At 34.5% G+C, this 24817-nt stretch overlaps 2 protein-coding genes across 3 annotated transcripts; both read right to left on the bottom strand.

The window, feature by feature from the left end:
- Positions 1-290: 290 nt before the first annotated feature.
- On the bottom strand, positions 291-6081 carry LOC129904993 (glucan endo-1,3-beta-glucosidase 13). Its single transcript, XM_055980403.1, has 4 exons — positions 5820-6081; positions 2306-3577; positions 1483-1513; positions 291-1384 (listed from the first exon to the last, which is right to left on the bottom strand). The coding sequence occupies exons 1-4, from the start codon at positions 5872-5874 to the stop codon at positions 1252-1254; spliced, it is 1491 nt and encodes a 496-aa protein (XP_055836378.1). The 5' UTR covers positions 5875-6081; the 3' UTR covers positions 291-1251.
- Positions 6082-8713: 2632 nt separating this feature from the next.
- On the bottom strand, positions 8714-19934 carry LOC129904992 (arginine--tRNA ligase, chloroplastic/mitochondrial-like). 2 transcript variants are annotated; one of them, XM_055980401.1, is made up of 18 exons: positions 19796-19934; positions 18174-18250; positions 17922-18061; positions 17723-17798; positions 17522-17623; positions 17226-17441; positions 16600-16680; positions 15775-15858; positions 15389-15493; positions 13917-14095; positions 13295-13379; positions 12980-13166; positions 12735-12804; positions 11015-11084; positions 10556-10645; positions 9870-9938; positions 9691-9789; positions 8714-8988 (listed from the first exon to the last, which is right to left on the bottom strand). In XM_055980401.1, the coding sequence occupies exons 1-18, from the start codon at positions 19902-19904 to the stop codon at positions 8878-8880; spliced, it is 1950 nt and encodes a 649-aa protein (XP_055836376.1). In that variant the 5' UTR covers positions 19905-19934; the 3' UTR covers positions 8714-8877. The 2 variants fall into 2 exon arrangements, with proteins under 2 accessions (XP_055836376.1, XP_055836377.1); XM_055980402.1 differs by having other exon boundaries at positions 18174-18254; positions 19796-19901.
- Positions 19935-24817: the final 4883 nt, after the last annotated feature.

Here is a 24817-nt window from a genome sequence, read left to right as displayed (position 1 = left end):
AGAATCCCCTTTTTAGCATTTACAACCAAGCATGAAGAACTGTACCTCAGTCCCAACTAGACAAATTGTACATATTTCTTTGACCTAATGGCCACACCATATTCAAAAGGATAACTTAATGTATCAGTGATGTGTTGTGTTAAGATTGAAGACTAATGAGAGATATTTCCTCTTTTAAAAAAAATGACAGTACGAGGAAGAGTTGGTACTAAAGGGGTGAGATGTAGGCAACTTACTTAATGTTGAGATACAGTCGAGATAACTAAAACAGACCAACTTTTTCTGATGCATGAGAAAAATTGTGAAAATTTCATTACAAAGATTTGACTAAAATGAATTAGTACCAAGTTTGCTAGCCAATCAATCAAACACAAAATGGATTACAAATGTTTCCATAGTTGGAATGACTGGAAAGTTCTTCTATTTCACATCTAACAAGGATCTCTACCTTGGATATCATACAACATTTGTACCTTGGTACTAAAGGGGTGAGATGTAGGCAACTTACTTAATGTTGAGATACAGTCGAGATACCTAAAACAGACCAACTTTTTCTGATGCATGAGAAAAATTGTGAAAATTTCATTACAAAGATTTGACTAAAATGAATTAGTACCAAGTTTGCTAGCCAATCAATCAAACACAAAATGGATTACAAATGTTTCCATAGTTGGAATGACTGGAAAGTTCTTCTATTTCACATCTAACAAGGATCTCTACCTTGGATATCATACAACATTTGTACCTTGGTACTAAAGGGGTGAGATGTAGGCAACTTACTTAATGTTGAGATACAGTCGAGATACCTAAAACAGACCAACTTTTCCTGATGCATGAGAAAAATTGTGAAAATTTCATTACAAAGATTTGACTAAAATGAATTAGTACCAAGTTTGCTAGCCAATCAATCAAACACAAAATGGATTACAAATGTTTCCATAGTTGGAATGACTGGAAAGTTCTTCTATTTCACATCTAACAAGGATCTCTACCTTGGATATCATACAACATTTGTGCAGTAATGATGATATCTGCATCAATAACCCAAGCATCCTTGGCTCCAACACATTTGAGCCTTCTCAAGGGAAACTTATATCACCCTTGCATTATCCTGCTTTTACATTTTTTGATTCCGGAATAGTCATCGTTCTATTCATCTGAGACATGTTCAGAAGGGTACCAGGAGGAACAAAGGAAAAGCCACAAGTAGATGTTGAGACCACTGGTAACTTCTATTCATCTGAGACATGTTCAGAAGGGTACCAGGAGGAACAAAGGAAAAGCCACAAGTAGATGTTGAGACCACTGGTAACTCCTTTGAGGGGATGATGATGAAGACTTGGAAGGACTAGCGGTTGTATTATTAGCTATAGCTTTTTTACCCCTGTGAAATTAAAATCCAAAAAACGAACATTACAATTGGAGGGCAAGAATACACTATGGTGTTTGTAGATGAAAAATGATTTAGTTAGATGTACATACCCAGTCGTCGCATAGAGACAGTTATCATAACCTGTATTGAAAAAGAGTAGAGTCAGTACAAGGAAGAAGATATCTGGCATCTTTGCTCGAAATACAGTGCATGACTACTTCAGAATTTGCAACTGAAGTAGTGTTTGCTCTGATTACCAACATAGGAACATCTTCAAACTAAAATTGTTAATATCACTCAATTACAAGAAAAGGTCGTTTCTTCGTCTGTCTACATACTGACAACGTCGGTAGACTACACTATCAATTGACACTGAACTAAAATGAGCAATTTTAAAATTTGACGGTGAAATGTTTGTATAGAACAGAAATTCCTGAGATGGTCAAATCTAGCAGAGTCTTTCAGAAACAGCTTCTCTACTTAGGGGTAAGGTGTAGTACACTCTACCCTTCTCAGATCACACTAGATTTCTTGTTGGTCAAATCTGATTTTTTGACTTATTGTGCTTGATGCTCTAGGAAGATTTTAGATAAGACCACATTTTAAGGCAAAGAGATGTAATTCTACATTCCCAAGATCTGTGTGAAGAGCTGAACATGTTATATGCATCAAAGGGTGCGACTTAGTGGTCAATAAAGTGGGTTGAAATCTTCTTGGGTTCAAACTTCAGTAGAAACAAAAAAAAAAACTAAATGATTTCTTTCTATCGTTTCTAGCCTTGGTGGACAAAGTTACCTAATGGAGGGGAGGGTATCCCGGGGAATTAGTCAAGATGCGCGAAAAATAGCCCGGACACCACGGTTATAAAAAAAAATAAACATGGTATATACATGCATTAAAAGAAGAGAATGAAATGGGTGTTTGTCTACATACTTGGATTCTTGTTTGTTCTAACGCCAACTCCGCCGAAACTGCAAGCAATGTCAGTAGCACCATTTTGCTGGTAGTAACTGTTGAATGCATAAGATGCATGCGATGCAAGGTTATCAGGCTCGAAACAAGGTTGGCTAGGTTGTATCGCGGAGCAATCTACATTTCCAGAACCACAAGCCCAACTCAAGGCATTCTGAAGTTCAGGTTCAGATGCAGAAGATGAAGCAATGCACCATGTTCCATTTGAACCTGTAGTGTTTCCACCTGCAGTCGTGTCTACAACACCCTTTCCAGTAAAATCAAGGTTATAAACACTTGTCTGGTCTGGGAAAAATAAACCCCAGTTCCTCTCAGATTCTAAACCAGGCTTCCTGTTCTCGTTGAACAATGAGAAAACATAAACATCAACTGCTCCTCCTGGCTTCGCAGGAGTTCCAGTATTGTTGATAACATGTCGTATCAAATTTGTGTTATAGGTCTGCGCATTATCTGGAGTTGCAGCTGTCTCTTTTGGAGATCCTTTAGATGGCCAGCCTGACTCGGTGACCATGATATTAACTGTTTTAAAATTTAAAGCCATTAAAGCATAGTTAATAGCATCAAGCTGAGCATCAAACATGTTCGTGTACAGTAGACCAGTGTTGGGATCAATCACTTCAGAGGATGCCTCAAATAGAGCATAGTCTAGGGACACATTGGTAGAAGAATCTCTATATGCGTAATACGGATATAAGTCAATCATAAAAGGTGACTGATTCTCTGCAAGGAATTCCAACATCGGTTTTAGAAAAAAGGCATGACTACTGTTAAATGCCCCTGCAGAAGGTGGGAATGAACGTGATAATACGCCCAATGAATGAGTACTAGAAACTTTAATCCTCCTATGAAGACCAGCTTTTTTCAAAGCAGTAAACACATTTTGCATTGCAGGTACCACCAGAGCAGATGTAGTATTTGGAGCTTCCGAGAGTTCAGCACCAACGGTTATGTAAGTGATTTTCGTGGCAGGATAGTAAGGAAGTATGCTGTTTTTTAACCATGTATTGGCATTAGACTGGAATTGAGAAAACGCCAGCAAATCTGAGTTTGGAATTCCAATCATAAGCTCAATTCCAGTATTCGCAAAGGCCTTGAGGACCTGGATATTTGAGTCGTATATCCTTACATATTTAATGTTGTGCATTTGAATGAGCTGCACGGCTTTTTCAGGCGTAGGAAGATCATCGGCATTTCGTCCATAGCAAATTCCAACTCTGCTTGCTCGGCAAATGCCTACCATATAGTGAAGAACGGTCAGCAGTCAGCACAGGAATATCCAAACGAATTATCATTGGTAATACAACATGTAACTCTTTCTGGCATGGACAAATGCTAAAGGAACCAAATTACGATGTCCATAAGCACAGGTTTAGGCATATACATCATTATTTGCTGTCATTTTGCAGCTTAATTAGTACTTTGTCTATACATTTTGTCACTTTTTCAACAATTAAAATGACTCCCACACTAAAAAAATCATTTCAATATTCAACAAAGACGAAGTAAGGTTCCCAGCAACTAGAGGTTATCTAAGATACAAATTTCTAACATAACCAAAAGAGGTCCAATGCGTCGTACCAACGCATATTGTATCAATTGTTCACTTATTCTCAAAGTTCATACTTTTGCTAATATAGTTTGGTCATCATGATTTACTCAACCATAGCCCTTTTGCCATATTTTCTGGAGAGTGGTCATGTGAATGATGGTAAGAGACAGTTCTTCTCAAAACAAAAAATGTACAACCCAAAAAACACATTGCTCTGACTTGCGATGTGGGGCGCTGAAAAAAAGAAGCAATCAGCTGAATGCTGCATCCATTTGACTATTAATTCATTCAGCATTGTTCGTAAAAGATTGAAACTTGTATGCAAATCCAGTACTTAGAACCAGTGGCGGAGCCACATGTATTCAAGGGGGTGTCTATTGTTGACACCCCATTGTCAGAAAATTACATTGTATAGCTAGGTAAAAATTACATGGTATAGCTAGATAATAGCTAGTTATGAAGAGGAATCTAGAAACCGTTACAAATGCAATCAGCAACACTAATAAAGCTAGAAAAGAACAGCATTAAAAATGCAATCACCATATTCAAAGTAGTCAGAAACAGTTACAACACAATAAGGCATAAATAATGGATCACAGCTAACAGGTTCTGTCGTTTTTCACATGTACTTACACTAGTCATGGAGATGAACTCATCCCCCACCCTACCCCCACCACCACATACAAAAAGCAGAAGTAATGGAAAACAGACAAATAGTAATAAGTTCAACAATAAGAGGACAAAGTGGACCACAAAACCAGAGTTATATATTTCCTTTTTTAAGTCAATATACACAACATAAGCAGGTGAGCAAAAACATGGTACTACATTTCAATACAGATTAAGATTTTTTAAATGAAAACCCCAAATGAAGAAAGGCATAAGCTGGTCAAAGTTTACTGCAGAATTTAATCTTTATGCCAGAAAAATAGCTACATACACTAAAACAAGGAGTTAATATGAGTGAAATTATCATCAACAACCTAAATAATCAATATCTCCAAAAAAAACTGCAATCTTGATTAAAGAAATGAAAAGGGTAGAAGTATCAAGAATCATTAAGAACAAAATCTGCTACTACTATTCAAAAGAAACCCCCAAATGAAGCAAGGTATAAGCTGGTCAAAATTAACTGCAAAATTTAATCTTTATGCCACAAAATAGTTACATACACCAAATGCAGCTATATTAGTGGTAGAAGGGGGGAAGGGGATGGGGTATGAAAGTGAAGGAAATGATTAACACTAATGATTAATGCAATAATGAACCACTCAACTGAAACAAGAAGTTAAATATGAGTGAAATGTATAATCAAGAACCTAAATAATCAAATATCACACAAAAAAAATCTTAACTTTTGATTAAAGAAATGAAAAGGGTAGAAGTACCAAGAAGCATCAAAAACAATGAAGCTCATCACTCAAAAAAAAAATATGTACTTTTTAATAAAGAGATGAAAAGGGTATAAGTACCAACCAACAAGAATCATCAAGAGCTCACAATGAAGCTCATCACTCAAAAAAATCTCAACTTTTGATTAAGAAAAGAAAATGGTAATAGTACCAAGAAGCATTAAGAACAATGAAGCTCATCACTCAAAAAAATCTGTACTTTTGACTAAAGATATGAAAAGGGTATAAGTACCAACTACCAAGAATCATCAAGAGCTCACAGTGAAAGCTCATCACTCCAAAAAATCTCAACTTTTGATTAAGAAATGAAAAGGGTATAAGTACCAACTACCAAGAATCATCAAGAGCTCATAGTAAAGCTCATCACTCAAAAAAAATCTCAACTTTTGATTATAGAAATGAAAAGGATAGAGCCACCAAGAAGCATTAAGAGCACACAATGTTCAGCTCATCGCTCAAAACAAAATCTGAACTTTTGATTAAAGAAATGAAAAAGGGTATAACTAAGAAGTACCAAGAATCACTAAGAGCAAAGAAGCTGCAAATATGATACTGAATCCTCTTGCCATTCTATGAATCTTGTTTTCTCTTCTTCTTCTTCTCTTTATTTACTTCAAGAAATGTGCTTTCTCTTTTTGTTGGCAAACACCCTTTTAACACAACGGCTCTTTCTGAGCTCAAGAGGACTGTCTCACTGCAAAAAATTGTACAGAAAGAGCACACTGTGTATTTTCCTAAGTTTGTGAATGTGTGTCAGACAATGTAGCGGATTCAAGAATATATTATCAAATGGAGTTGAGGGAATTAGCCTCGATTCCGCAGCTTTTAATTAAAAATAAATGCCTACACTAATGTTTGGCATATTAGCATGTCTGTTCCCCCACCAAAAGAAAAGTTATAAAATTGTCAAAAACACGTTTAAACTATCACTTTCTAAAAAATTTGAACTTTCAGTGTTCTCTTTATTTACATAATTTGATGTTGAATTAGTCAAATATTTGTTCTCAATCAATATAACAGGTGGTGTAGGACAATTCAGCATTGAGATGTGTTTGGTGTCGGACAATTCAGCATCGAGATTTGTTTATGATTATTATGATAAGAACTGACGAAAACATAATAGTTTAAGTAGATAAATAGAACAGGAATAGTTAGAATATGGAACTCATGAATATGTGATGGCTTACGTATTTGTTTTTAACCTTTTAACTCTTAAAAGAACCAAATATGTACCGTATTGTTTATCTATCGGAGAAAATTTCTTTATTTCGTAAAATTTTATTTATGAATTATATTAAATATACTATTACTATATGTGTTTTTTTAAAATGTGCATGTTGGATTCATCGTATGTTCTATATTTAATTTAAAGTCTCAATTAATTAAGATTCGCGTTAAAAGGTTTTTTTTTTTAGTAAAACTCTATTCAAGGTGATTTCATTCTTCTGATGAAAGATTCTCTATTATAACATTCCATATTCAATGAATTTAAATTTTCTAAAATTGGGAATATACAACAACAACAATCCAGTGAAATCCCACATCGTGGGGTCTGGAGAGGGTAAAGTGTACGCAGACCTGACTCCTACCAATGTAGGATGGCTGTTTCCGAAAGACCCTCGGCTCAATAGAAGTATAGAAAAAGGTCTGACAAGAATGTTAGAGTAGATAAGTAGATAACGAAAGCGGTCCAAACAATAGTATAATCAAAGCACAAAAAACAATAGATATTATTAGATAATAACATAAATACCATAAATAACAATAAATCAGAGTACAAGAAATCATAGTGCGTTAATACGCCTACGAATAAGGGGGAATAAAACCACTATGTACTAGCATTCTACCCTAATGTGTATCCTCCACACCCTCCTATCTAAGGTCATGTCCTCGGTAAGTCGTAAATGCGCCATGTCCTGTCTGATCACCTCTCCCCAATATTTCTTCGGCCTACCCCTACCTCTTCTGAAACCATCCATGGCCAACCTCTCACATCTCCGCACTGGTGCATCTGGGACTCTCCTCTTCACATGTCCAAACCATCTCAATCGCGTTTCCCGCATCTTGTCTTCCACCGAGGCCACTCCTACCTTGTCTCGAATAGCCTCATTTCTAATCCTGTCGCTCTTGGTATGCCCACACATCCATCTCAACATTCCCATCTCGGCAAATTTCATCTTTTGCACGTGGGAGACCTTAACTGGCCAACACGCCGCCCCATATAACATAGCTGGTCTAACCACCACTTTGTAGAACTTGCCCTTAAGTTGTGATGGCACCTTCTTGTCACATAACACACCGGAGGCGAGCCTCCATTTCGTCCATCCTGCCCCAATACGATGTGTGACATCCCCGTCGATCTCTCCGCTGTCTTGCATGATAGAACCAAGGTACTTAAAACTACTTTTCTTTTGGATGGCTTGGTCCCCGAGCCTAACTTCCGCGCCAACCTCTTGAGGTGTCTCATTGAACTTGCACTCTAGGTACTCTGTCTTGGTCCTACTCAGCTTAAACCCTTTAGACTCCAAGGTGCGTCTCCAATCTTCCATCTTAGCGTTAACTCCGCTACGAGTCTCATCGATGAGGACTATGTCGTCCGCAAAAAGCATACACCATGACACCTCACCTTGAATTTGTCGCGTCAATCCATCCATCACCAAGGGAATATGTTGGTGTTAAAAATATAAGTGTATAATAGAGTTAATGCAGTGAAATTGTAAAATTAATCATGTTTTTTTTATATCTATCGTCGTAGTAGTTATTTCTAAGTAAGATAATTGACTTTAGGCATCCAATCAATTAATCCAACAGACAGCAAAAAAATAATTAATTTGACTCATTTTTAATATTAACTCGTAATTTCTAGAACTCATAATACATGAATAATATATGTCGTATCATGTTGTCTCAATTAGTGAATTATTAAGGTTCCTTTTTCAGTTTAACTTTTGTGTATTCATAATACATAAAGTCACATCACAATAGTTTGTTTGATTTATGATATTTATATTAGATCTTAATTAAATTTCAATTGCATGACCTGTTTAAGAAAAACGTTTTCAATAAAAAAATTCTTCATTTTTAAAATTTAAATTTAAAACTTGTGATTTACAATAGAAAGATCCCAACCATCTCGTCACAATCATGTCTCGATAAATTACATTTTGGTACGAAGAGGGAGTAGGTCCCAAATGTGAGACAGGACTAAGCTTCAGTACAAAAAAATCTGAATTATGAAATAAAATCTAAAATTAGGTCCCATACATGTGTGCTACTAATTTTCCAGGTCGAACGACTCCATCAACCCCCCAAACTAGGCCAGGGCGAATCTTCCGCCTGGTAACCAGTACTCGTTGCATTTTCATTGATGGCAATTAGATCCAGGAAGAAACAAATGTGCTGGTAATGAATAGAGCAACATTTTTTCTCATCAATTTATAACTAGTGAAAATCAAATACAATAAACATTCTGTTATATTTTTCCTCTGTTCAAATATATTTCATTTCAATGCTAAAACTAAAGGGAGGAATAAAGAAGAGTACACCAAAAAAATTAAAAACTCATATGGAGGTTAAATTTTGTAAACAGGAGTGATTCCCAACAGATGGAAACACTTTCTCATGACAACTGCTGTTGCCTCACACAGCAAGAGTCTGCTTGTTTCCTCTGCCGAGCCAACGACCTGCAAAGTTCCGAAATATATTCATAAATGCAAGCTATCCATTATTTATACTAACAGTATATTTTTTTTCGCTTAACTATCCGGTATCCAAAGTCATTGGTCCAACTAATCTAAATTCGCAGCAAAGGGGGGATTGCCAAGGGTAAAACGCTCTCTACTGAAAAAATCTTCTAGTTAATGGTGGAGACTAGACTAATTAGAGCCTGTTCAGATTGGCTTATTTTAGGTGCTTTTAAGCACTTTTGTAGTGTTTGGGAAAGATTAAAAAGTAGGGTTGTTTTTAAGCCAAAAGTCGCAAATTAAAAATCCTAACTTGTGACTTATTAAGTTATTAAGCCCATCCAAACAGGATCTAATCCTTATGTAGATGTAAGAGGATACGCTCTTCGTGTTGGGATAGACGTTCGGATTGGAACAACTATTCTAAGAAATCCAACCGATGCACATTGCCCCATTGGCTAAACCACCGCTTCAGGCTAACCCTTTTTCCTTGCTGGATCTTAACCCATCCTACAACACCCCCTCAGTGATTTATATCTTAAAGATTTTCATGAATCATAGACAATGAACTATAACTATTTAGTGTTCCACTAGTGGTTCAAGCTGGTCTATAGCAACATTAGCCACAGGTTTATAGGGGAGCATGGTATGTTTCACCATTTCTTTGGTTTAGCTTTATTTGCTGGTATGAAAATTTCATACCTGACAGTTGGTATAGAATTTAGTGAAGTCTTCAGATATATTGTAAAGATATTCACACACCAAGTGTGGTGAAAGATTGGTACAAGCTTCTTCAACAATCTGCAAAATAAATGACAAAATTACTTGACGAAAACTATGCAGAAATCATTAAGTGATTACAAGATTCAATAAATTCTTACTTCAGCAAACTGGAGCAAATGGAGGCCTAGCATACGTTCATCTGGATGAGCCAAATCTATTGCCCCACTCTGTCCAGCGAAAAATGAATCAATAAACACCACAAATAGTAATTCTACAGTCACCCTTGTAATTTTAACATTACTGAAATATCTGTTGCACGGATGCACCTGTGCAAAGGTGTGAGATGTGAGAGGTTGGCTATGGATGGCTACAGGAGAGCCAGAGATAGGTTGAAGAAGTTTTGGAGACAGTGATTAGACAAGACATGATGCTGCTCCAGTTTACCAAGGACATGGCCTTAGATAGGAGATTATAGAGCACACAAAATAGAGTAGAGGGTAAGTTAGATAGTTGAGAGTTGTCTCGCTTAGTCTTTCATACTATTAGTCGTAGTATTGCTCTGGGAGATTTTCATGTTATTCCATTTCTGTTCCCAGATTTCACTGGGTATGTTGTCGTACTGAATATCTGTTTAACATTAACAAACTACCAAGTTATCATGTGTTTGCTTACTTCAAGAATTCTTGGGTGGCCACAAAGGGGCCTAAAAGCAAACAGTTGGAAAGGCTATTCCACCCAACTGGCCACTGGTTGAAGCCTTACCACCCGACTAACCCGTTGACAAAACTCTTGACAAAGAAGAGTTCAGTTGGGGCACATAAAATAGATGAGATTATCAGATTACCTTTTTTAACTCCTCTATATCTTTACCAGCCTTCCTGATGATTGAACAAATACGAGCATGTGCATACAGCAAATAAACTGCGGTGTTTCCCTGGCAATCACAGAAGAATACAAAAGAATCAATTCTGAACAAAGAAACAGAATATAAAAAGCTGCAGCAAAAATAAGTAACATACAGAACATATCCCTACAGATGGAGAACAACCACAAAATGAAAAGCATGGACTCCTCAAAAACAAAATCAATAATAAAAAACCATGTAAAGACTCTTGTGCTTCAATTATAAACCAAGTGAATGGTATCACTGAGTTGTTTCTGTATAAACTAAAAGAATTTAAAGAGGGCCCAAATAACTTCACAAGAAATCTGGTCAATTTGGAGAATTGAACTTGGGTAGAATAGCTTGTTGGAACTGATTAATAGATCTATTCATTTCATGAAGGGATATTCATTCACATACCTTATCACTAAGCATCTGATCAAAATTGAAGGTGTAATTGGTCAACCTGTTGTTCTTCAGGTCAGCATATCTGGTTTAAGGTACACCAAAAGAAAGGGAGAACCAACGGATAAGTCAGAAACTAGCTCAGACAACAAGAAAAGCATCAAAACATATGTATAGCAAAACTCTTACTACGTCAAAATCACCTATGTAAAAACTGCAAAGATGAGAAATCACATCTTGAGATACACAACACCACATCACATCCTTTTAGGCAGAAAGGATATTTTTCCCAAGATAGTGAATGTTTCTTTCTAGTGCTCTTTTTTATAAAATAATTACTTTGGTTCAATTTGTTTGTCTAGTTTTGACTGTGCACGGAGTTTAAGAAAGTAAAGAAGACTTTTGAATCTTGTGATCTTAAATTAAAGATATGTGGAATGCACCAAAATGTCTTATAATCTAGTGGTCTTAAACATGTCATGTGGAAAGTTAGAATTAAAGAGTTGCCAAAAAAGAAAAGAAAAAGGCATTATATTTTAAACGAACTAAGAAAAGAAAAGCAAGACAAACAAATTGAAATGGAGTACTTTCTTTGGTTCTACATCACTGTATGGCATAATTTGACTAGATGCGGAGATTAAAGGGTTAATTTGAGTTGTTTATATCAGTTGATAAAATTTTGATTTGATCGGGAGAATAACATATCACGGATTAAATGTTCAATTGTTGAATATTTTTTATGTCTCAACACAAAAAAATATTTCATTCTTGGAATAAAATGATACACACCAAAAGTTCTTTACTCAGCACAAAACTCGAGTACATTACAGATGTTATAACTGACAATAGGGTATAGAACATTTCATCTTCCCTTATCATGAAATCCTGTGCACAGGAAGTGTTGGCCACCCCAATCCATGGGCAGATGTATTAGGGTGCATGAGTGTGGCAAGTACACTTGGAAAAATTTCTCATTACCCATTTCATCTAATTGGGTATGTTCTTACTTATATTCCCTTTCTTCCAAATTGACAGTCTTTAATCATCCAATGAATATATTTACTACTCGAGAACAGAAAGCCTTCTTCAATGAAACAGCTTTTTTAGGGTCCGACTTTCAATAAGAACACTTAAAATGAAAAGATAACTACCATTAATGAAACACTTTGAAAAGGTTTTGAAGGTTTTCATGTGTAAAGCACCTTTATTAAAATCAGTGTAATCAAAGGCGAAAAGCGCAAAAAAGCTCTAAGGTCTGTTGGGGCTTTAAGCGCAAAGCGCAAATAAAGCGTGGGCTTTAATGAAAAAAGGCGCAAAGGGACAAAAAAATACAACTATATATGTTTAGTCCAAGACTAATGATTATAAACATGAATGACAAATATATGACCAAAGAAATTGAAAATAAACTATGATAAAGTGAAATATCAATTGTTTAGTGTCACTTCTTTAGAAGAGGCTCATTGGCAAGGAAAAGTTTGCCTTAGAACCTTGCTGACGACACTGAAGCGCACATAAAACGAGGCGAAACGCTCAACATGTTTTGAGCCTCGCTTCAGGGTTTAAGAGCGCTTAAAGCGTGCCTTTGACTACACTGATTAAAATATATATATATATATATATATATATGTTTTACCCAACAACAACTGAACTTCAAAGCTCTGGATCAAATTACCAGCTCATTTTTGCTCTCCTGCAAAGTATAAAGTAGCATGCACAAGGATGAGGAACTTACTTAACAGCACCGTATCCTACTGCTTCAGCAGTTTGCTCTAGTTCCTCGGCAGCCCAATCTTTAGTCTTACCTGATAAGACAATCATTATATGTATAACTAGAAGTGGTACTCTTTCATCATTTCACTACATTATTACCCATGATATTCACAAGAGAGAAGCTATGACGAGCAAAGACATACAAGAAGAAAAGAAATTAAGCTCAAAATTCCATATACCAAAGTTACCAAACAATAGATAGCACACCTCTTTCTTCAAGTGCTGATTTACACCGCTTCTTGGCATCATCAAGCAAATCAACCAGCTTAACCACCTCCGTACTTCGAGTACGGAACCGTTTCCCATCTTCTCCTAAGACTAGACCAAATCCTACATGACTGGCTTTGGGGTAATCATTCTCATTTGGAGGAAGCCAGCCTGCACGTTTTGCAGCCTAGAAGAGAATTTTACCCGGAAGGTAAGAAAAAGAAGCACGAGTAAAGCTCAATCCCAACAAAGTTGCTCCATTGTATCATACGCCAACAGAGGAAATAGAGAGGGGTATAAATATCAAGAACTTACAGAAAAGACCATCTCAAAGTGCTCTCGCTGTCCAACGTCAGTCACATATATCATCCAGTCTGCTTTTTCTTCATTCAGTCGATACCTACAAAGTTGCAGATAGGAAGCTTAAATGAAATTTAAACATTTGCTGAACCTTTAATAGCTTCTGCATAATATCATTATTCCATAGCATCCGAATGAAATCATTCCTAGCCAATTCACAACTCCCTCTACCCGCAGACTTTACAGATTTTCACTTGTCTGTAGAAATCACTGATATGTTTAATACCTACTTTGTCTCTATGACAAGATATCTTCCTCCCATGCTTCATATACAAATCACATGCCACTCGTGTAAAACCTCAATTCTGAGACAAGAAAGGGCAGAACTGATCACCCATTGGATCACCCACTAGAGAATGTGCATTCAACTTTCAGCAAATTGAATTCTCCTTTTTTTTGTTGATGATCGGTTACTTAGAAACAAATCATTCAATGAAAGAAAATAAACAAAAGGACATGTGTCACATTTGCAGAAGTGAGACCAACTAACAACAACCATTGAACCTATATTCTAGATGAGAGAAAAGGCAATATGAGCAAAGTCTATCCAGAAACACAAATTACAACTAGAACTAACCATAGAGCGGTAAGATCGGTTGAAGCATAGTTGAAACCACCGTCCCTCTTCACAACAATAAGAGGTATTTTCTTCCCTTCAATAAAGATGACGCGGGCTCCTTCACTTTCTTCAATTAATCCCTTCTCATTAAGCAACTCTAAAGCTTTGGGAATATATGGATTATAAAAGCTTTCACCCTAAAGGAAGAAACACCAAATTAAATCCATGAGGTTTTTTGCTCGCTCATAAACATGGGCAGGAAAATGCTCAATAAAGAGAGAAGCATAAATCAGCTGGAAAACGCTCCAACTGAAAAACAATCAATTCTTCCCAGGTTCTTTAACGACATATGACAGGATTAACCATACATTCTAAAACGTATATTAATTTACTGAAAACAATACCAGAGACTATATGGCTCAGTTACAGCAGCCATAACATTTTTTTTCTTTGGCAGGGAAATCCTACACCTAATTCAAGATGAAATTAGCTTATACATCAAGTTCTTTCACTCCCCCCACCCCCACCCTCTTGAATAAGTTTGGATCATCAAAAAGAATCTATAACAAAGAAGAGGTCTAAGAGTGATGAAGCAAGGCAACACCGCAAAAGCCTGTACAAACTCGACATTTTTCGGCAGATTATATTATGACAACTCCTATTCAGAAATTAATTCACTTGTTTTTCTTTTCAGCAACTATTACTATTCAAATCACAAGGCAGCTGCAATATAAATAGGACAGTTCCCAGTAATACTTGAGCAGCAACGCAATCCTGATCTCTTTAGATTTCTCTTATACGAGGAAGGACCTCTAGAGCAGTCACCTAGAAAATAAGTAGCCGTTTGAACATGAAAAACTAATATTGAAAAAAGGTATTTGGAAGTTGAAAAACAAGTTGGAAAAAACGTTCATGTCCAAATGAGTCTGAAGTAATTCACAACCATGTCAGAAGTTGAGATTTTGCTCCTTGGCATTTTGAGTGAACTTGTAATGAATAGCAATCAGGCAGTTGTACTGAATATAAAATCTGCATTTATTATCAAATTGTAGCTTTACCAGATAAAAATAAACTAAAACAAACATCAACATCAATTTGGCATTTTACATTCTAACACCCGGTAACTAACATACATAACCACATATTGCAGTCTGCCAGAATCTGTCACACTGTACTCTGTTGCATTTCATCATTCTGAGACCTTCTGAACTAACAGAATCAAGTTTTTAAATAAGTCGGAGCACAAAGATGTAAGAGATAGAAAGCAGACTCACACTTTATCAGGTGCTAATGTTAGCACACAGTTACCTGTGCCATTTTATAGCATGAAGCATCAAAAAATCTTGACCATATTATACGATGAGGCTAAAGAAAACTAGCATGGCAATTGCATGACACACTCAGGACAAACCAGAGAACTACTGCATGTCCCCATAGAGCCATCCAAAGTTCTACACAATTTAGGTGGAAGAAAAAGCTCACTGTAGTACCTTTTCCTCTAAGTGAACCCCAAGTCTCTCATAAACCTTCTGAAATTCTTTTCGGCTGATTTCACATATTTGTGCCCATGCCATCCTATACTTCTCATCTCCACCCTGTGAGACATGCACATGCACAGGTAAGAGAAACACATCAGATACAGCATTTCACTTTAAAGTAACCAGCTATTTGCACTGATCCTTCAGTAAGGTAGCTATCCATTATTGTATGTAATCCCTTTTTACTCGAGCAGCAAAAGAGAAGCAATAGAAATACACAGAACATATTCATCAAACCCCACCCCCAATAACAAACTAATTACTCAACTCTGCATAACCTCTCAAAACAATATATGATCATACATGCCAATTAAAATAAGAAAATGAAAAAAGGTTACCTGAAGACTAACGACTGCCTTTTGCGCCCTTTCCTTGAAATCAGCATCGTTGTCAAATCTTTGTTTTGAAGCCTTATAGAATGCCTAGCATTAAATGAAAATAATGATTACCACGTGGAGTAAAACAAATTTCTGCCTTTCTATCCACACAACAGCCTGCTCTCCCAAGGAAAATCTCAAGAAACGTGATATAAGACATGCTTTGCAAACGAGCAAGCTCAAGATCTCAAGTAATCTTGTGTGAGCATTCAAGGTTGCCAAATATGTACAATTGAAACCTCACCATTTTCAATTTTCTAGTCATGACCAATAATTGCAGATTCAATGTATCAAACTTAGGACCCGTTTGTCCATAAAACTTACTCACTTTTTCAGAATAATTCTTCACTTTATTTGAAAATCGGTGTTTGGCCATGAAAATTATCAATCCAACTTGAAGTTGTATTTCGAATTTGGAGAACAGTTTATAACATGTTTCCAACTCACTTTTCACTTTCAAAGTTGTATTTAAGTACATTCAAGCATGATCATTATTTCAAATATTTTTTGCAAAAAGTAACCAAACACAACTTCATCTTCAAACTCCTACTCCATAAATTCTAAAAAAAGTAAAAAATATTTGGAATATATGGCCAAACGCCTACTTAATAATAGGTCAAGGAATAACTGCAAAGAAAGAGCACGGATAAACAAGGGAAACAACACTAGTCAAATCAGAGAACTCTACCAATGCTAGACGGTAATACGCAGGTTGCATGCTCTATCAGAATCCAAATGCAGATAACAGGAGAAAAAAGACTATAGTGAACAAGAACCAATACTCACCTCCAGATCTCCAATTGCTGGAGCACTACCAGCTTCCCAATTAGGAAATTTTTCATAAAGGAACTCAATTAACATTCCGAACTGCAAAGAAATAACGAGTATGAGGCCCTAGAACAAATCGGTATGGTAACAAACATTTCTAGTAGAAGATACACTTCTCCATAAAGGAAACTTCATGCATTGATGAACAGAAGCCGTGTTTCATGGTAAAAATACAGTGAACTACATAGAATTAAATCTTCCACTTGAAAATAAATTGAAGTTAAATGGCTTTTGGATTCTAACCATTCATCAATTAACCATTAGTTACATACACTTTATAAGATATTGATACCAAGCCCAATTTGTCATACATTATCAATGGAAAATCCACTATAGCTTGTAAGTTTGAATAGAACAATAGTTGATCAAGCAGCTCATAATCATTGTATTGGTTTGAAGATAGAAAAGCACTTATGGTTCCCTTGTATGATTACGTTGAAGAACATGTAGACCAAAATAGTTTTACAAGCAAAGCCAATAGATATATCTCATAGGTATTACTTTTTTTTTAGATGAAGTATGTCATAGGTATTACTCATGAGAAGAGAATAAGAGAATGAGAGATTACTGAGAATGAAATCTACCTGTGTGCCCCAGTCACCCACATGGTTTCTCCGAAGAACATCAACATTGGAAAACTCCAACATACGGGCCAGAGTGTCTCCAATTATAGTAGATCTTAAATGACCCACATGCATCTCTTTTGCTATGTTGGGTGATGAGAAGTCAACGACAGTCCTTTTAACAGGAAGCTTGGGTGCCCATGTCTCAATGCCATCTATTAGCATCTTTTGAAGACTCTGCATCAGTAACGCAGAAGTGTTATTATACCAACTAAAAAACAACTGCCAGCAAACCCAGAACTGGCTAAAGAAAATACCTTTGCTATCCATTGCCTTGCTAATACAATATTAACAAAACCGGGTCCTGCTATAGAGCAATTCTCTATCATTTCTGATGCAGGAAGATTTTCTATAATTGCCTAAAATGTGAAAGCAACTGATAGTAAGTTGGAAGCTTTCACTTCTAGCACCATGCTTGGGAAAGAAATGACATAGAGATTAACAGGATATCTAATCACCTTTCCAACAGGCTGAGGACCCTTGAACTGTGTACCTTTGCCTTTAATTTTATTCCACAAGCTCATTGCATTATTGCTGCCAAGTTTCAAAGTGAGAACTTACGAATCAATTGATTTATTACTGACATAATAACAATAAACAGCTAGAAATTTCAAAGGATAGCATTCAACATTAGAGCATAATCAGAGTAAGCCATACCATTGATAGTCACCATGTTTTGGATCATTGCAAGTAGCAATCAAAGGCTGTACATCTGGAATATCAGGGAATGCTGCTCTAAGTGATTCCTCAAATAGCTTTGCTAATTGCTGCTTTTGACTCCCAATAATTTCTTTCTCCTGTTCAGAAAGGAGGTAGGCATAAATAACTTAGTTCATGCTTAAGCCTTAGCACTACTGTTTAAGGATGGCATTCCTTATGAGGATGCTATATTATGAGATCATGACTTACATTTTCCATAGTTGATATTGTCCTTAAAGAGACTCCTACCGCACCAAAAAATCTCCTAGATGTAGCTCTGAGAATACCTGTCTAGTGTTACGACACCACAACAGAAATTACTTAAAGCACTCCTCTATTGCATTTTGTTGAAGATATAATAAATAAATAAAAGTGCACCCTCTTTAAAAGCTTAAGCTTTTAGATGAAATATTCATACACTACAACATGGTATCAGAGCAAGTAGAGGTCCTACTTTCAAGTCTCATCACCACAAATTGTAAAATATCAAAAAAATCACGTGTTTGGCCCATCAAAAGGAATCATCCCCACACGTAAAGGGGCTTGTTGAAGATATAATTCGTAAATAAGATGGTCACATACTCCAGCACATCTAAAGGAAATACTAGATGATAGTACAATGGAACATTCAATGATTCAATCCCTTGGGAACAACTTATATACTTGAAAACACAAGGTAAAGCCAACAACTTAACATGATGCTTTCTTAAAGGTGGTGGTTAACATGGAAGATCATAATAGTTTGCATCTCATGTGACATAATTACATTGTACAAAAGGTGTTCAATATACTCTCTAGCAAAAACATCTCCCTCTTTCTTCTTTTCTTGGTCTGGAAGAAGTAATTATATTATCCCTTCTTTCTTCAGTCCATTCAAAGTTGTTTACTACCTTTTTCTCCTAAATGGATTAGTCAAGTTGGGCACAATTTAGTCCAAACCTCACAATTGTTAGAAAATATGAATGAAGGGTATCTAAACCAATACATTATATTGCATTTATCATGAACTACATTACAAACAAGACCTACATCCATTAGGAAGCCATTGAGCAAAGCTACAGCCTACAGGATTCAGCGAAATTACCTTAAAAAAAAAGGGATATCAATAAAATTGACCCATTAGGAGTCAGGGTTAGCATTACACAGACAAGAGAACCATTCCTAGTTTCAACTGCCAACGACCAGTGCACAGAACTAAGTTCAGTGAAAGAAAGTTCAATTTGTGGGTTTTACTCCCTCAAAAACAAACAAAAAAACTCATCTAAGCAGTAGATAAACATAACGTCAGCTAAATTTTCAAGAAAAGCAAGAACATATACGGTGTAGTCTCACAAAGTGGGGTGTGGAACGGTAGTTTTAAGTCTCCCATATCGGTGTAATACTACGACTACTAGGATGGAAAAACACCAAGACAATGCACATCCAACTACTAACCTTCTACCCTAATCCATCAACTTCCTATCTGCAACAACAACAACATATTAAGTGAAATCCCACTAAGTGGGACACAACTTCCTATCTAAGGTCAAGAAAAGCACATTCAAAAAACAAACACAAATTCCAAGTTCAACAAGTTAGCCCCTTTAGCATCTATAGAAAGAAACACTCTAAATTGCATTCAAACTTTTGTCTCAATCACTAACTACTCAACTCAAGAAAAACCCACACACCAAATAGCTAAAAGCATCAAACTTTAACATAAAACAATGGTCAACAATCATAATAACATTATCCCATCTACCATCAATAAAAGACAAAGAAACAACCCCAACAAACAAACAAAAAACGAAAAAATAATAATAACCCATCAAGAAATGAGATGAAAAGCTTACGGGTATTGAGGAAAAAAGGGAAGAAATTGGGGTTTAGAAGCTTAGCAGATGGAGGCGGAGAAAGTGAAAGCAATGGAGGAATTTTGAGGGAAATGGTGAAGCTATTCATATTCTAAATAAAGCTTTATTAAGTTCCCTTTGGGTTTTTATTTTTTTTCTCTTTCTTTTTGGGGATTTTTTTTTAGGGATTTAGGATAGGAGCTAGGGCATCAATTTTGCCCTTTTTTGCATTTGGCCAATGAGAGAATGCCATGTCATCATGAGAGTCCTTTTTTCTTGGGGGGTGGGTGTTCGGATTTTTTTCATATCCATGGTTCGAATTTTTTATCTGATTTAGGGAGAAGCAGTATCTTTCATTGCACCACAATCTTTGATGGCTATCATGTGACATTACTCACTTCATCTCAAATTATCTGTCGTGATTTCTAAAAATTTACACCTTATTTGGATGATTGTTACCCGTTGTATTATATTGTTAATTTTAATACAATATTATTTTGATTGTTATTTAAAATTTTATTGTATTGTATTATTTAAATATATCATTACGTGACGACTAAAATTTCATTTTGTGTAGCGATCGATTTGTATCATATCGTTATCTTAATATTTTCTTCTCATTTTATCTTTACTTATTATTTAATAATATTATTTTTTTCTTTTAGACTTTTACCCAATCTTTTCATAGTATTTCTAGCCCGTATCCTGTTTTTTTTTTGTAGATTTATCATTCAAATTGTTAACATATGACATTATATGAAGAACGATACAATTTATCCAAACATTATACTTCATTAAAACAATACAATATGGTACATTAGAAAATAATACATAACAACTCTCCAAGCAAACAGAGTGTTAATTGTCTCAAAATATACTAATTTTAGAAGTCTATGATAAAATTAATTAATTTTTTCATTTTATTCTTAATAATACTTATTTTTGAAGATTACAATACCTCATATTTAATTTAAAAAAAATATATTGTAAAGGCATAAATGAGAATTAAATAATTAAAAATTCCTCCTGGTTATTTTTTAAAAAAACAATAGGGCGTAGTGTCACGGGCCTATTTTCAATAGCTCGTGGGACAACCAAAACAGCTTGCTAAGGCTCAGTCCTAACAACAATATAGCACACAAGTGCAAAAATAAAAGCGTCTTTAAGTTAGTCTACACAAACAGCCAACCAGTTGGAACAAAGTAAGAGAGGTTTTGGGAGGCAAATGTCAATTTTCTTATAATGTATTTTCAAGTGTTTATTACAAATGAGGCTGTACAAAGGGACTTATAGACTCTGAAAATAAGCTACAACAAAGGGACTAAAGGTCCCAAGAGAAAATGCTAAAAAGACTATCTTTACATAAGTACAAGGATTGGTGAGAAAATCTAGTCAAATATTACTATAAATGGCAAAAAGGACACTGCCCAATTCAGCTTTGGTGCAGCTCCTTCAAACCCGTTTTTGATAAGCATGTCAAGGGCATGAAATGGCCTTCAAGCATCTTCAAGTCATCTTCCAAGGCTGGCATAATATTGGCACTGCATTCGGGGTTCGTTGAGGGGCGATATGAATTTGCCTAGCCCTCAAAAACGCTGGAATTTAATATAACCTCTTGCGGGGCGGCACAGTAATCCTAGGTTGATAAAGGGAATAGATTGTTTCTTTTTTTTATATGGTTCGAATTATTTTCAGTTGCATTTTAGTATGAATCAAATTTAGTTAGCCCTAATATAAATATCAAATATTGAATGAAAAATTAAAACTATAATGATTTTCACTCTATGTACATTTTCTACGATTGTTTAAACCTTGTTTGGATGGTCATTATCCGTTGTATTGTATTGTATTGTTAGTTTAAATATAGTATATTTTTATTGTTACTTGAATTTAACTATATCATATCGTTTAAATTCATTTTTAGATAACGACGAAAAGAACCATTTTGTGTAACGATCGATTTGGTGTAATCGCGTCGTTATCTTAATATTTTCTTCTCATTTTTTCTTTACTTATTATTTTAATAATTTTATTTTATCTTGTACCCTACATTTTCTTAGTAACTCTACCCCATATCATAGCTTTCTCATAATTTTATCATTCAAATTATGTTTGTGAGACATTAGGTAACAATGACGGATCGATACAATCTATTCAAATATTATATTCATTAAAATAATATAATACGATACATCATAAAATAATACGTAACAACTATCCAAACAAAATGTAAGTTAAATTAAAGGGGTCAAATGAATTGATCTGGTCAATCCTTTGAGCTATAAAATTTTATTGATTTTCTTAGGTCAACCTTCATTTGCAAGGGATTTCTCATTTTTGGCATAAAAAAAATATTTCTTGTATGATAAGTAAACTTCCCGCACAAGGATGACACACACCAAGTAAAATTCCTATTCTAAATAATTGTTAATCCATTTATTCTAATTTTTTCAAAAGTATTTAATTTGTAGTCTGTTTGTCAACAAGTAAATCTATATTTAATAATGGAGTCGAAATTTTCATTCGAATATCAAAATATAAGAAAAAAAATCCATAAAAAATCAACATAATATATAATATAATTTTTTGATTAAAGGGTGTAAACTGCATTCCCAAAAGCAAACATTAGTATGAGAAGGGATAATTAGTTTCATATCAAAGACAAAATGTTTTTTGGTTTAGCAAAAATTGGAATTATCTTTAGACCATATTTGATTTGCTCTTGACTATTGTCTTTTAACTTATAAGTCAAAAGTAATAAATTTAAAATCTTAATTTTTAATTTATTTTTATTATTTTAGTTTATAAACATTTTTTTTTAATTTATTCAACTACTAAAAAGATATAAAAATAATTTTGACTTAACAATATTTAAAATAAATCATTCCAAACGAATACTTATTCATTGTGAAATTATTCAAATTGAAATTCATAATTACACACACAATAGTTTTTTTAACTTTACTTCACATTTGAAATATGTAATAAGAATTTAAAGCGAAAAACTAATAAATTCAATAATAACAACGATATTTGTGCCTCAGTCTAAATAAGTCCACACTGTGTGATAAAAGCGAGTAAAGTACTTATATGAAATTGTAAATCTAATAAATTATCAGATAATTTATTCTATTAAGTTAAATCCTAGCTAATAGAGTTATGATTTATGAGTCATCCATAGTGTGTTGGTGAAAGAAGGTAGAAAATATTTTACTCGTTTTATCAAATCTCAGTAGACAGAATTACTCGATATATACTATTACGTGTAAATTGACTTGATTATTAAAAGAAATTTACAAAACACAACATAATTTTGGCATTATAAATTACAAATGGAGCTAATTTTCGAAGTTTTTTTTGATATATATACATTATCCTTATTATTAAATTAGATATTTGGAGTATTTATTTAAAGAAATTCAGTGTACTTGTCCCTTGTTTATAACAATCCACAGTGTGTTCTTATCCAATTATCCTTTGCACGTGTCAAAGTCACGCGACAAACCAAATATTAAATATAATTTTTAGTCCCTTAGATATTAATCATTTTTATATTTTGGCCCTTATAATATTTTACTTATTTAAATTTGACTATCAATTAACTGAAACATGCACTTTTAATCATTTGCATGTGAATATTTACAAATTCGTGATAGTTATTTATTATTTACGTATTATGTTTACTTTATATTATTATTTCATATTTAACGATAATATAGTTCTAAATATTTTCTCATGTTTGGTTAGTTAATTTAAAAAATTAAAATCTTTATAAATAAAAAAATGACTTTTATGTTGAAAGTATGGAAAAAAAAAACCCATTATCTCGTCATCTCCACATACCTAACTCTCCTTAACTCCTGTCCTTTGACCATTCTACCCACGCTATTTCCAAACAACCCGTTTACCTCATTCTACCCATAAATTTTTTGATAGATTACATATAAATATTTCTGAGTTATATCTATTTGTTTACTTATCTAACACTAAAAAAATAAGTAAGAAACTCACATATTTTTTTCAAGAAAACATTTTCTTCATATCATAAACATCAATAGAGGTGAACGTTCAGTATCCGATGCGACATTTTCAAAATTCAATTTTATAATTGGTAATTATAATTTATACAAAATATTAAATATTTAAAGTTCGTTCAATAATACGTCAATCAAATTGTAGTACAATAATTCCCAATTCAATTTGACAATTTAGTTTTTGGTGATTTATTTCTACCCTACTCCCTCAGTTACATGTTTTCTAACTAATAGCCTGTTTGGATTGACTTATTTTTAAGCAGCTTATAAGTTGAAAACTGCTTATAAGTTTTTTTTAAAAAAAAATAGGTGCATGCCAATTTTTTTTTGACTTATAAGCTGTTTTCAACTTATAAACTGCTTAAAATAAGTTCATTCAAATAAACCCCAACTATTTATTGAGACTTATTTTACGCACAAAATAACATTAAGTTAGCCAGCCAAACACTCAAAAAAAGCTCAAAACAGCTTATAAGTCAATTCAAACGGCCTCTAAAAAAGATCAAATACACGTATTTGAACCAGTGGAAGGTTTAATATATTTAGTCGAATATTACAAGGACTAAACTAAAATTTATCAATACTCAAAGGATCAAAAGTTAAACATTATCCCATTTTTCCTCTATATATACTATCTCCTCAAAATCACCAAAATCAAACCCTTACACACAAAAATCTCAGTAAAAAAATCAGTATGAAGAAAAGTTCCAAGATTGCCCCCAAATCAAGCCAAGATGCGAGGAAAGACCGACGATCGGCTACCGGAATAAGTGGATCACCGAAAAAAGGCGGCCATGGTGGAAAGTTTACTTGGGCCGGCGATGGGAAGAAAGAAGATGATGTTGTTGTTGTTGATGCAAATGACCCGAATTTTGATGAACCGGAAGAGAACCCGATTGATAAATCTTAGATTGATTTTGAATGATCCAAATCGTTAATGTAAATATTTGAAGAAATTTGTCAATGTTTGGTGATTTTATGCAGAATT

The sequence above is a fragment of the Solanum dulcamara genome, chromosome 10, assembly GCF_947179165.1.
Source record: "Solanum dulcamara chromosome 10, daSolDulc1.2, whole genome shotgun sequence".
NCBI lineage: Eukaryota > Viridiplantae > Streptophyta > Magnoliopsida > Solanales > Solanaceae > Solanum > Solanum dulcamara.
This window is presented reverse-complemented; position numbering and strand designations above follow the sequence as displayed.